The sequence below is a fragment of the Callionymus lyra genome, chromosome 2 (genome assembly GCF_982586985.1).
Source record: "Callionymus lyra chromosome 2, fCalLyr1.hap1.1, whole genome shotgun sequence".
NCBI classification, from domain to species: domain Eukaryota; kingdom Metazoa; phylum Chordata; class Actinopteri; order Syngnathiformes; family Callionymidae; genus Callionymus; species Callionymus lyra.
The window spans coordinates 45,146,976-45,161,219 of record NC_141819.1 but is presented as its reverse complement, the minus strand read 5'-3'; the positions used below and the strand labels follow the sequence as shown (position 1 = coordinate 45,161,219).

The 14,244-nt window shown below is 37.5% G+C and overlaps 2 protein-coding genes and 1 long non-coding RNA gene across 3 annotated transcripts in view; all 3 read left to right on the top strand.

The window, feature by feature from the left end:
- The window catches only part of rxrgb (retinoid X receptor, gamma b), a 38,429-nt gene extending 37,118 nt beyond the window's left edge, over window positions 1-1,311 (top strand). The window contains exons 8-10 of the mRNA XM_087785470.1: window positions 27-118; window positions 697-802; window positions 947-1,311. Coding sequence (XP_087641596.1) covers window positions 27-118; window positions 697-802; window positions 947-1,094 — 346 coding nt within the window. The 3' untranslated portion in view covers window positions 1,095-1,311. The remainder of the gene's footprint in view (window positions 1-26; window positions 119-696; window positions 803-946) is intronic.
- A 1,445-nt stretch (window positions 1,312-2,756) lies between these two features.
- On the top strand, window positions 2,757-9,951 carry lmx1a (LIM homeobox transcription factor 1, alpha). Its single transcript, XM_087783042.1, has 4 exons — window positions 2,757-2,762; window positions 3,349-3,536; window positions 9,636-9,856; window positions 9,932-9,951. Exons 1-4 carry the CDS (start codon window positions 2,757-2,759, stop codon window positions 9,949-9,951), a joined length of 435 nt encoding a protein of 144 aa, XP_087639168.1.
- Window positions 9,952-10,651: 700 nt separating this feature from the next.
- On the top strand, window positions 10,652-11,774 carry LOC148087277 (uncharacterized). Its single transcript, XR_015710469.1, has 3 exons — window positions 10,652-10,801; window positions 11,345-11,422; window positions 11,693-11,774. It is a non-coding gene; the product is annotated as an uncharacterized LOC148087277 (long non-coding RNA).
- The last annotated feature ends 2,470 nt before the right edge of the window (window positions 11,775-14,244 follow it).

Genomic DNA, 14,244 nt, shown 5'->3' with positions numbered 1-14,244 from the left:
TCTGGACATTATTTGTTTGCCTCCAGAGTCTTGACAGAGTTAGTTTCCAAAATGAAGGACATGCAGATGGACAAGACGGAGCTGGGCTGCCTGCGCGCTATTGTTCTATTCAATCCAGGTCAGTCAATCCACAGGGGTTCTGAAATCTGAGGTTTGGGGGGCCAGATCTTGCACATATAGTGATAAAATGAATTATATAGCATGTATATATTTAAAGTAGATTTCCTTCAACTCATGTAAGACTGAGATTACACTATTCATCCATTGTTGTTTTGGGGAAAGAGAAGATCTTAAATGTCCACAATGGAATAGTCAAGCCTCCGAAAACCAAAATATGGTTGGGAAACGAAGATGGGAAAGCATCTTTGCTTAGCTTGAGTGTCCTGGTGGAATGAGGTGCAGTCAGTGTCCATGAAGGATCATTTATTTCGACCCAAAAATAAGTTATACAGTATGCTTAAATTAGCATTACACTGGTGGAGTTTGACAATATATAATTATTGTTTTAAAAGGTTTGAAGGTTCCATATAGAATATCATCCATAATATTATTCACGCAATGTAAAAAAAGCTGAAATGACTTCTCATGAAGATAAATCATGATGACAAATAGTAACAAGTGAAAAGTATAACGTTTGGTGATTGGTATGAAAGCCAAAGAAAAGATTAAAACTAAACATTATAACATATATTTCAGATGCAAAAGGTCTCTCAAACTCTCCAGAAGTCGAATGTCTGCGAGAAAAGGTCTACGCCTCTTTGGAATCGTACACCAAACAGAAGTATCCAGACCAGCCCGGCAGGTATCAAACATTGCACTTATAGTATGTATATTGTGATGTACAGAAAATGAACAACTCTAAGAGTAAAAGAACACCTGATTTAACAAACATTTATTATGTTGTAGTCTGATCTCATTCTTCTTCTCATGCCATCTGTGGTGACAGATTTGCCAAGCTGCTCCTACGACTTCCTGCTCTTCGCTCGATTGGCCTGAAATGCCTGGAGCATCTCTTCTTCTTCAAGCTGATCGGAGACACACCCATTGACACCTTTCTGATGGAGATGCTGGAGACTCCACATCGGATCACATGACCCTTGTCCCCCCCCCCCGATCCCTGTAAATACACCCCAAAAGATGAATTAAAAAGACTTGATGAATTTGTATTTTTGACCATTTGTAATTAAAGTTATACAGTTATTATGAGGTTGTAGGGAAGACGCATTTCACTGTAATAGTAAATTGAAGTGGAATTTGTTTTGTTTTTTTTACACATTTCATGTTTTGTTCTGATTCTTAAAACAATTGAGATTTCTTACAGATTAAATTTATTTAAAAGGTAAATTAAAGTGTTTTTGTGTTATTGTCTGGAATGAATGAACGCGGGCAGTATTTTGGAAAAAGCGTATATTTGACAAAAGTATTTAGAGTGATACAATTCTGTTAGACATCTAAAATGTGAAAGAGCTACATTGTTACTTTATAATAACAATAATCAATGCAACAGATGTATTGAAAGGCTGTGATAATCACAGTTGGACACAGAGACATTTGAATGTATGTATGTTATTATAATGCATTTGAATTGGATAGCGTTCACTATATGCACTGGAAAGTGCACTGGTTACAAAAATAGCTTTTGAATATACAATTTTACAAATAGTATAAAGCGAATAAATGGTTGGCCTGAGGCATTTGCGATTAACCAACAGCTTCACCATCAGGGGATTGGCAACATCTTTGTGAATTTGTTTTAGATATATTTTATTGTTTGTGTTTATAGTAATACAAATGATGTATTTAGCACATAAAACAACTTTTTTCCTGTTGGCAGTTAATTGTTTCCTGCTGATGTCTCATTTAGTGAGTTTGATACGACAAAAGCAGATATTAAAGTGTCAAGTGCATCTTATTTCATTCTTTTTTCTGTACTGCCACCACAAAAAGAAAGTTCCTGATTCTAAAATAATTGTTATCGCTCAGCCCAGTCAATGAAAAAACTACTTGAGAACATGTCATGTCACAAGATATACTCAGCGGACTTGCACACATTAGTGTTAGCAAGAAGTTAATCATGACATTTGTTATGACGATGTTATAAATTACTTTGATTCTAGAAAAGCAAGGAAGTTTCTGACCGGCTGGTGTTCATATTCTAAACTATGCTTTAAAAAAATCTGTTATATTGTAAATTTCTATTTTCTATGTTCATCGTGGTATTATTTGGCGGGGCCCGTGGGCGATCCCTTGGGCCTCAGCTGCCCTGTGTCAGGCAGGGGGGACTCTGTTAGCACCCCCGGTGTGTCTCAAAGTGTGGCTCTTGCACAGGTAATGTATTTATTGTTTTAGAAAAGGTAAAAGAAATTGAACAAAGTATATTGTCAACTTGTAACATAAATACATAACACATGTAAATTATTATTATTATTATTATTATTATTATTATTATTATTATTATTATTTATTATGATATTGATTGTTGTAATTGTTATATAATTATATCATATTATGATTATAATTTTTGGTTAAAATCATCATCATCCTCATTATTATTTATGATGGATATGAGGCGTCCAATCAGATATTACAATTACATAAAGTAATGATGGATAGACAGACACACATTATAGATAGATAGATAGATAGATAGATAGATAGATAGATAGATAGATAGATAGATAGATAGATAGATAGATAGATATTTTAACAGTAAAAAACCCTTTTTACATCGATACATCCATACATAGAAACAGACTATGTCGGTCTGCAGGTGTAGCCTCGCCCCCACCCCGCTCCGTCCGCTCGCCTCCTCCCTCCCTCATATCAGAATAATCAATTGATTGGTCAATAGTCAATAAAAAAGCAGTCTCTGAGTTGTTCTGGGAAGAAACTTTGACTTAGACAGTTTCAGACCGCTGAGCAGGAAAGTCTCTCTTTTTTTAGCAACTTCATCACCAGAACAGAAAGGTAAGAAGTTTTAATCTTGTCACTTGTCTTTGAAAAGGTCTGAACCTTTACCGTGTATAATATATATAATATAATATATATATAGTCTAGTATAGTATAATATATATAATATAATATATATATAGCATAGTATAGTATAGTATAGTATAATATAAATATATATTAGGGCGCAACGAAAACAGTTTATATTGAAATGAATAGGAAAAGGAATATTTTTTTTCAATAATTTATTTAATGTCATGAATTAATAACATTATAAATATACCTGATCTAAGATATTTGTTAATAGCGTTCAGTCGTTATAAGTTTATTAATAAATACAATATAACTGTATTTTCGTCTAACTAATGGTGAAGTTAAGGCATCAGTAACTTGATAAAGGATGTGTTCGCAGGTATGGAGACGGTGTGTGTCGGGTGTAACCACAGCATCACAGACAGATTTCTGCTGCGGGTCACGGAGGGACTGTGGCACGAGGAGTGTGTCCGGTGCTCGGTGTGCGGAGTCTCGCTGCAGAACTCCTGCTATCTGCGGGACCGCACACTTTACTGCAAGCGGGATTATGTACAGTGAGTTTTCACGATATATTTAACTATTATACACCTTAAAATAGTAACCTCAAGTAAACACGTACTTGATCAAATTCTACCAATGATGATTTATGCACATGATTTATACTTTCACAAAAGACTGTATAAATGCCTGCAATATGGCTTTCAAATTATGTTCGTTGCGTAGATCAAATTGCGAGGGAATGGATATTGAAAAGTAGCCCATGAACAATTACTGCATACTCACCTTTTTTCATCATGTATGCGTGGAACGGCAATAAACTGTAATAATAACGGTTATAATTTTACTTATTTATTAATTTCCTCTGTATTCTGTATTTTACATTATGTTCATTCCTTTACTCCAAATACTAAGTTATCTGGGTGTGGGTCACTATTGTTGGGATGAGTTGTTTCTGGGACAGCCAGAAAGTAATTCATAGATTTAATGAAGTTCCTTCTGATGCTTAAAATGTCACTGTTGCCACCAGTCTCTATTCTGTCACCTGCTATGGCCTGGAGACTTCCTCAAGGAATACTCACACAAATTATTGAATTACCAAAGAATTATCTTCATTAGTCAAATTATAGAGTTTAATTTGAATCTTTGAGTAATTGCCAACTTTTCAAGGCAGGGCTGTCACACTGAATCACAAAAATCATCTAAAATCACAATACATAAATCACCCCCCTTCAATACTGTTTTCACTTCATTCCACATTTTTAAAAAAATCCTCCACCGCCCAAATGCTTTTCCCTTTTCATCTGTATCACTTTTTCAGTCGTGGACATCTAAGATACTGCTTGCTCTGTATTCTTGTTGGGTAAAGATAACAGCATATATTGAAGGTTATAGAGGTAATTAGCATTATTTATTTGAATCTATTGCAGGCTCATAAAAGTAGGCAGGTTATATTTGTCCTTATGTTGGACTCATGTGCCTAAAGGTAGTTACTCTTTCACATATTAATTCTGTGTTTAAAACGTTCTGGTCACTGTTTTCTATATGTGTACAAGTTTACCTTTGAAAAAAGGTAGCAAGGTGACTGGAGGACAGACAACTCAACACTTGACTCACAACACAAGGTAGCACTTCATTGACACTTTGTCAAAATGTGTTAAATTTTAAGGCCCACTGGCTCGGCAACTGCAGTCTGGGGACAACATATGGTCATGACTAGGTCACCCCCTTCCCCCCGTGTCCCCCCACATCTTCCTCGATCCCTGATTGCCTCATCTTTCTTTAAAACAAGAGCCAAAACAAAGCCAGCAGCAGATTGCATTTGTTCTAAACAATTGTAGTGATTGTGGTATTGACATAGAAGTTCTGGGATAATAAATGGTCCTTTTTTTAATGTTGTTTAAAGCCTCTGGGAAATATTTATCCTATTAAATTCATAACGAGAAGATTGCTTGTGCAGAGAGAGTATTCATCCTCATGGTCTGAGTTATGTCATTGAAAACATTAATAGTCCGATAAATCATTATCTGTCTAAGAAAAGAGACGAGGAGAAAGATGAGATGGTTATTATAATCATCCATATGTCAGGAGGTCTGGCAAGTCTCTCGTAGAGATAAACAGGGAGTGGTGTGAACTTATTTTGGTAGACAGTACACTCCATGGAGCCTTGGCGTTCAGGGCTGCGGCATCTGGAAGAATCTGCAAGTGTGGCGCAATGGGACAGTGTCCGGTGGACTGTATGTAATCTGACTTGACCAATTAGCAGGAGACTCAATGATGTCAAAGATCGCCCTCGCTCCACCTGCAGTCTTGGCCGATACTCCTGGAACCCAATTTACACGTGAATTTGATTGTTAATAGTGTGTCTTCTAATGTATCTATCACCATTAACTCTATTTAGGTTTTGTTTAATTGGTTTGTTCTGGTTTTAAGAAATCAGGAGTTAAACATGTGTTTTATCAGTATGGTGGTGTGTTTCGTAGAGAACAACATCTTGTGATCAATCATTGTCAACGTTCTAAAACGTTATAATACACAATACTCAACATATTCAAAAGGATGACATTGTTGATAATTTAGATTAAGTTGTAATAATGCAATCCAAACTATTAAATTAATTAAAATATATATATAAAAAGTGCAGAAAAAGCGCATTATATACAACTATTATTGGACATGAAAGCAGCTGCTTGAATTAAGGTTATTTTTATTTCCCGAAAAACATGCCAATGTAAAAATGCTGTCTTATAAGACTGTTCAGAAATAGGTTGTTTCTCTCATAACAATCTTCAGGAAGTTAAATGATGTTTTATTTGACAGAGTTCTTTCAATTTTGAATCAATAGAATGGCTGTTCAGTTAAAAGACTTCCGCAGTTTCAAACAAGTTGTTTAAGACGCTGCTAATAGGAGTATTGTGAAGATACTCTCCTTTGTCGACCTCTGCAAATACATGTAAAGAAGGTTTTAAGTTCTATGTTTACAGTCCTGCAAAAAGACAGTAGCTTCAGTGACACCTTCATTGGTTTTAGTTAAATGACTTATGACCTTCCATTCATTACCCTGTTTGCACTACACAATGTGTGATTATTTACGCACATGAGCATTACATTCAGATACTGTGAATCTGCGTACTATCCAAAAACACACACTGTTTTATTCCCTCCAGCAAGGAAATGTATCTCCTTCTCATTGTTTTCTACTTTTTGCCAGTGATTTACTCTAACCTCCTGTAAACAACAACACACAGTTGCGTGCAGTCTGACAAAAGGATGCTTATATGTTTTGTTGAATTGGCCATTCTGTAAGCAAAAAACAAACGTCCATGCTTTGGTAAGCGGAGAGATAAACCCATTTAAAAAGAGCAAACAATAAGCCCAATGAGAAGAATGGTTCACACTTATTGTCACATAAACAGACAGAGGCAGAAACACACTTGTTGGACGGCAATTGTGTTAGCGTGTATATTTTTAACCGAATAGTGACAACTTTTATTTCAACACATATTTGCAGTGTGACAGTGCACTATACAGGTCACCCAGAGATGCATATTTGACGCTATTTCTGTGTTGACCGCGCAAAATACAGTTGATCTAATCCAGTAACAGGATCTCCTGCCTGCCTGTCAAAGGTAGGCATTGAGTCCAGGACCAAACATCAGAGCTTCACTGTGAAATGTTTGTGTGTGCAACAGACAGTGTCTGCTGATGACTTGTGTGTGTACACTATTGCTAAACACTCATTGCGTCTGTTTGTGTGTGTTGAAAGTAAATGGATTTTGCTGACTTATATAATGATCCTGTCACTAATTGGCAAGTCCAAATCCAACACAAATGAGAGTTCCCGCTCAGCTAGAAGGACGTCCTGTCCGATCATGTCGATGGAAACTCTAAAATATTAAACACTTTGAGCTCCCCCTAAGTATCTCAAGTACTCTTACTTTTGCATTAACAACGCTTAAGAGTACTTGTATAATTAAAAAAAAAACTTTCCCAGACATTTAATGGAAGAGGAATTCTCGAAACATTGTGTTCACTACCAGGAAATTCATTTGATTGTCTTGTGGTATCAGGAAAAACCCACAAACTTTTCCGGATTTTCCCTCATCTGTCATCTCCTCCCAGATGTTGCTTCCCTCATGGTATGCCGAGCTGGTATGGTGGGCATATAAGCGCACATTCTATTGGAGCAGCAGGCCGCACTAGCATTTTCTTAGCATCTTGTAGAGGGTTGACCGTTTCCTTTGTAACCACATAGCGACGGAGAGTGGAAGGTCAGAGGAAGGTTTGGTTTGAGGACGTAGTAGGAAACTTCTGAACGAAACATGCCTGTCAAACTCAAATATCCTAAAGGTTGTGAGAAACCAAAAAAAAAAAGAGTTAGATGTTTGTGTTATATTAGATCACTTCACCATGAGTAAGTATTTCTCTATATCCTGATTTGTTTTTGACGCTGTTTTTTTAATTATTTTAATTTGTTTTGTAATCAATTGTAAATAATAGTGAGCTCTGTATTTCAAATGTTTTTTTGTTTTCTTGAGCTGTTTGTTAAACCTTATTTTAAAAATCAAGTCATTAACACTGTTCATACGTTTGAATGTGATAGACAACTCAAATGTTACTATACAAATAAAGTAGAATAAAAATGGTAAAAACCATTTAATTTTGTTTTTAGTAAAATTACAGTTACATAAGATAACATATGACCTCACAATGAAGTACAACAATGTAAATAAGCAAAGATAATGATGTATAATGATAATACATTTTTTATTACTAGCTTAAGCAACATTATTGACGTCATTATAATAGCTACAGCAAATATTTATAAACAAACATTGAAATGACATTTCACTAGGTAACAATAGAAAAACTATTCAGTTGCAATGGAATCACATTTTTGTTGAGGTCTAAAACATTTTAATTGCCTTCATTAATTACATTTTATTATGAGTAGTAAGTACAAGCGTACTATAAAACCAGACAAACAAAGTAGTGATCTGAATGCTAAATGCTAATTTACGTCAGTGTGCTCATTTAAGATAACTACTTGTGTTCATAAATGAACAAATCTTTGTCTTTGATATTAAGGCATTGATGTTATATTTATATTTTTGAATTATTCTGAAACTGACCTGACAAAAATGATGATTGCCTAATTCTGACCTGGCTTAAAAAAGGGGACAAGAAGGTTTCAGTTGTCCGTAACCGAATCTAGTGTACGTTTGCCTCCTGACTTTTGTTAAGATGTCCTTAGGCAAATAGCTCTGTTTACTTTCCTCCACATGCAGTGGCAGGAATGAGCTGTGGTAAGGGGGTGACACAGGGGGGGTTAAGGAGCTGTCACTTTCTCATGCCTTTGTGCTGACTGGTCCAATGACCCAGTCATGTCTGCAGACAAACACGTTCCTTGGAATGATGGCACATCGCCCTGCATGAAAGACCTAAAATGTTGCGGTGCCAGCCACGGGACCATGGTGCTGCTGCTTCGGGGTTGGCTCTGCTTTTGTTTTGGTGTAGTTAAGCAGACTTGGGTATAATCCTGGAGATGATTCCTAAGAGCAGCGGCTCAGCCTCTCCCACCAGGATACATGATTCCCCCCTCTGGCTGGAGCCATGGCTTGCTGAGAGCCATTCTGCCCCCACCCCAGGACACCAGTCTCTATCACAGAAGCCGGAGCCACGGCATAGGTCTCTGTGGCTAAGCCTACTGCTTGTTGTTGCCAGGCGCTAAGTTGCACCGTCGACCTGGTTCGAGTATGTGTCTGGGCAGCAGTGAAGGAAGAAGGTGGAGGGAACCGGTGAAAGGTTTGAGAGACAGAACTCAATAAGGATCGCTACACTCATGCCTGCTACTGGTATGGCCTCTGGGCTGTAAGTTGCCTTGTCCAGCCTCCCTGTTTATTTAGAACAAAATCCATCCACTCAAGTACAGTATTGCTTGATTTCATCACACTAGAATCCTTAGTTTGTCCTCATAGTTAGTTTTATTTTGTATTTTTTAGTGATGCCATTGTTTTTCTTTTTAATATCAGATCAGTGTGTGTGTGTGTGTGTGTGTGTGTGTGTGTTTGTGTGTATATATATATATATATATATATATATATATATCTTTAGTACTCCTTTTTTAAATCTTGGTCACTAGTTGTTCCCAGTTAGACAAGACAAAGTAACTTTTGGACCGTGTCATGGAGGAATAACTTTTATTTAGAAATAATGGAGATTCATGAATGTGTTTATTATTGTCTGTATAAAATATGAGATAACTAGCTATAATTGAGCTAAATGCACAATGGTCGTTTACAGTTGCTATAGTTTTGAACAAACTAGCACTTTGCAATGTTGCTATCAGTCAAAATCTCAAGGTGGAAAATGATGAATGTTGAAATTCTGCCTCAGTGAGTCACTGTAAATAATGCAGTACATTGAATCAGAGTCATCATAATGATGATGTTGAATCTCAATTTGTTAACAGCCCTTATATTTGTTTCATTATTATTTTGATTTTGACTTATAATCTAACCCTTTTGCTGTATATTCCAACAAAATCTCATTTGCTATTTGTCTTCTATTTTTTTAAGACATGTTAGAAGTATTTGATTCTCAACAGTTCACTTGAATCAATCAGAAACTGATGAACTTCTCCGTCCTCCCATCAGGCTGTTCTCGGTGCATTGTGGTGGCTGTGCTGAGGTCATCTCTCCTGTGGAGCTGGTGATGCGAGTGGGGGCCGCTGTGTTCCACCTCCACTGCTTCACCTGCTCGGTTTGTTCCTGCCGGCTTCACACCGGAGACTGCTGTGTCCTGAGGGAGGGGCGACTTCTGTGTGCCAGAGACGACTACCACCAGTGTCCCAGCAGCCCCACTTCCTCCAACACAGGTGTGTGTTATTTTGTGTGTATGAATGTTCCTTGGTTTGTGTCAATGTATATCTGGTTCTCCGTGTTTGTTTCAGGATGTCTATTGTCTCCTTAACTGAGCCATTAGTGTGTGAAACTTGTCTTTTTTATTTTTCTTCTCTGTATTTGTCTGTCACACAGTTTGTGTGTGCATCATAGCAGAAGTCGTAGGGAAGAAGTTACTCTTATTATTGCTGTGTTTCTGCAGAAATCTTTGAGATGAGGGGCGCGTGGAGGGTGCTGAATTTTATTTTCCCTACCCTATAAAATGAATCATAATGGTTCCCACATTATTCAAACCTTCACAATCACTAGTTTCAAACCAAAGCAGTGAGGGTTTTCTGCAAACAAAATTTAAAAAAGCATAGTTTAAGGCAAAGGAAAATAATTCCAGCATAGTTTTATTTAGTTTTTACGTTGCTTCTCATATTCCTCAACGTGGTGAAAGCTTTATCATGAAAATAAATATTCATAATTTTTTATGACAAGCTCGTCTCGTCAATGTACAGCTTATCTTTTTTTTACTTTTAATGCAAAAACCTCAAGATACATTGAATTGATTATATATTATATGATTTTATAAGTTATTATATCTTTTTTGTTTGTCCTCAACAAACCAACAGCAACAGTGAAATATGTAGAGTCATTTTTGAAGAGAAGTAATTGCTAAATGTTGTATAATCAGTTCTGGAGATTGTTATTTATTCTTAACAACATGGTGAAACATTTTTTTTATTAACCCAAACATTTCATCATCAGGTAAAAGCGATGAGGAAGATGAAGAGTCAGAGAGAGACGCTTCGGGACAAATCAGATCAGATGACCTTGAAAACAAACGACCCAAAAGGCCTCGAACTATTTTGACCACTCAGCAAAGACGGACCTTTAAAGCCTCTTTTGAGGTCTCCGCCAAGCCCTGTCGAAAGGTAGAGTGAACCCTTCAGAGAGATTTTACTCGGTTGGGTGAGATTGCCTCACAGCAAGAAGGTTTGCTTCCAGGGTAGGAGGGAGGCAACTTAGGAACTTGCTGTGTAAACCGAGTTTGTATGTTTTCCCGTTATGCGTGGGTTTACTCCGGGCACTCGGGTTTCTTCCCAGAGTCTAAAAAAAAACAGAGGTACATTTCAAGAAATTGTCTATAGGTATGAGCGTGCATGTGAACCTTTGTAGATCTTTGTGTGACCTGCGACAGTTTCCCCCGCCTCTAGCCCGAAGAAGCTGGGATAGGCTTCAGCCCCCGCGACCCTCATAAGGGAACAAGCGGCACAGAAATTGAATGAATAATATCAGCAACCACTGAATAAGTCAACTTTCATGTTTTCATGTTTCTTCACATGCTAAGAAAGTCATATGCACCAGAAATATGAATGTATTTGTGACAGAAGTGAGCAAAATCAAATTCCTTTACCCTTCACATCCTTTATTTGTGTCCCATTTTTCCTGACCTTGTTTTTATCTCTTCATCCAAGGTAAGGGAGACCTTGGCAGCTGAGACTGGACTCAGTGTTCGGGTCGTGCAGGTCTGGTTCCAGAACCAAAGAGCCAAGGTAATGTAACATGCACACAAACTTACACACACAGACACACATAAAGAGTCTTTCGGCACCATGTCTGTGTGCCAGAGTGGAAAGTGGAAAGCCAGCCTGGTGATCTGTTAATACAGGAAACTGATGACATCTCACAACAAAATCTTTCTATATTAAAAAAAAACATATTTCCTGACAAAAACGTTGTCATTGGCTGAACACGCTTGTAATTGGTGAGGCTGGAAGAGCAGCATTGTGTGAATGTTGATGACTGACTCTGCACATTCTTAGATGAAGAAACTGGCCAGGAGACAGCAGCAGCAGCTGCAGGAGGAAAAGTCTCAGGATCATGATCTCAGCACACACCACACAGGTACACAGCTAACCATGGACAACCTTGTCCAACCTAATCCAACATAAACACACCTCTAAATACATGCATGTGATTGCAAGCGATTGTTTTGGGGTGAACTCAGCGATAATAGTCCAACACTATTCTTACATTTAATGTTGACATTCAAATCTTGTCCATTTCTTTACTTCACATGGACAGTAGTAGTAGTCTGAGGACACACACTTACAAATCAGTGTACTAAACAGTGACACAGATGCAGCTTCATTTGTTTGTAAAATATTTAAAGTGTTGCTTAAAAACCAGAATTGTATTCAGAGAAGTGACTCTGACTTTCGTGTGTCCTATGTCAGCAGCGTTCTCTTGTGGCTCTTTGCTGTCTGAGCGGGAGGTTCGTGGGTCCTGTCAAATGCAGCAGCAGATGCTTCTTACATCACTGGAGGAGCAAGAGTTTGATATGGACCCTTTCAGAGAGGGCTTGACCCCCCCTCAAATGCCTGGGGATCACATGCACCCCTTTGGTAGGCAGCACTGTCATTCTACTGAAATGGTTGTTAGATTGAATAAAATTACATTTTATTTTGGTAAATAGTTGTTTGATTATTTTAAATTGAATCAACAAAATCTCCTTTGAATTTTAAACTACAGCATAATTTTGAAATAATTTGCTGCTCAACAAAAGTCATTTTGGACCAAATTACGGCAACATTGACACTGCTTGATCATTTCTTTGATTGGAAAAAATTGTAACTGCAAAAAAAAATTGGTCAAGGAAAGATTTATGTGTGAAATAGAGAGCTTACATAGCTGATAAAATAAAATGATCTGATATGATTTTTTTTTTCTATTTAGGCCTTAAGACTTTATTCATGGATAAAGACCCTCTATACCATGTGGCTGAAGGCGACTGCTTGTCTCTTGACGACTCCTCTCTAGTAAACCCCATTGACCGGCTCTACTCCATGCAGGACTCATACTTCACTTCCTGAAACATGGACTGATTGGCAGTGAATTCCCGTCACTCATCTAGGTTCCATTATTTATGTCTGGACTGCATGCACTCGTGAATGTAAAATCACTGCAGGTTGCTGCGTTGCAATACTTCGCTGAAAAAATAAAATGTTACTGTTTGATTGATCTGTTGGTTTAAATAACTAGGTGTGTTCCTATTTATTTATACTCTATATGTTTGCTGCTCATTGAATTGTTTGATCAATAAAATCCATAAAAAATATGTGCTGGAGAGTTTACTGACAAAGAATGATGGAAGAAACAGTCAGAAACTGCTGTGATAGCAAACATTGGAACTTCTGCTACTAGATTAGATGAGATAGACATACAAATCACTCTGGATCTCCGTTGTGAAATTAGATTTCCAGGTATTTATACAAAAGCTGTAGAAATCTGTCAAAATCTCAAATAAATTAATTTAAAACTGTCAAAAAACACATTTACCATATATTTGGCAGGTCAAATGAAACTAGTGGCTCAAATGTAGTGAACCATGTGGAGTGGTAAATACGAAGCACCTGGTTATAATTGTTTTTAAAGTAAATACCTTTATAGCATAACTTCTGAGATTTCAGCTCGTATATGTCTTACATAATTTGATCTGATTCTTCTTCCATTCAAAACGGAAATCGTAGAATGAGCCTACTACTACTACTTACCCATAATTCACTGCAGCAATTGCATCTTTAAAATGTTAAACTCAAATTATCAAGATAATTTACTTAAAACAGGACATGTTGTTGACTGAATTTGACTGAGTTCTTTTATCTCTGAAATACCAGGACTGTGAGTACTCACTGAGAGTTGATATGAGCTCAAAAGGCTCAGCCAGTGGGCAGTTGAACACAACAGCTTGAAAACATTTGTGCCTCAAACTACTTTCCATGGGGTCCACTTTCAGAATTAAAAGAGGCATACTCTCATTCCAGAACTTTTGGACCGTCATTTGACATATCAAACTTAGAATGTTGGAGGACTGAGGACGAAATACCACCAACCTGGTTTGAAGAAGGGGTGAGTGGTTTTTCTTAGCAGCACATGAACAATAATGAAGTGAGTTAAAAATAAGATTAAATATACTTATTGGAGTTCAGGGTCAAAACAAGGTAATTTCATCGCCCTGGTTATCAGTCAAATCTGTATGAGCAAGGCATCACCGTCTCCACTGTCTGGAGGGTGGGGGGGTCAGACATAGCAATGAAAGCAGCATGGGTCAGTGGCAGGTGAGCATCACATCCTTGCCGCCATCATTAACCAACACATTGTGCTGCCTGTGGTCAAAGACAGTATTTTCTACCTTCCTCATCCCTGTGTAAAACTGGGTTTGGGGTAGGGAAAGGTGGGTGACCACCCATGTTCTGTGCCCAGCTGGAATGCATCAAGGGAGGCAAAAAGTGGGGTCTAGCCCGGTAGCTTTTTCAGAATAGAATTCCAAGGGTGACAGAGATATGAGACACCCACTGTATGAAGCGCCTTCTTG

Excerpts from the sequence above, each read along its gene's own strand:
- lmx1a (XM_087783042.1), top strand. Across the intron at positions 3,537-9,635 it reads TGCAAGCGGGATTATGTACA|GCTGTTCTCGGTGCATTGTG; the intron begins GTGAGTTTTCAC and ends TCCTCCCATCAG. Across the intron at positions 9,857-9,931 it reads CCCCACTTCCTCCAACACAG|GATGTCTATTGTCTCCTTAA; the intron begins GTGTGTGTTATT and ends TGTTTGTTTCAG.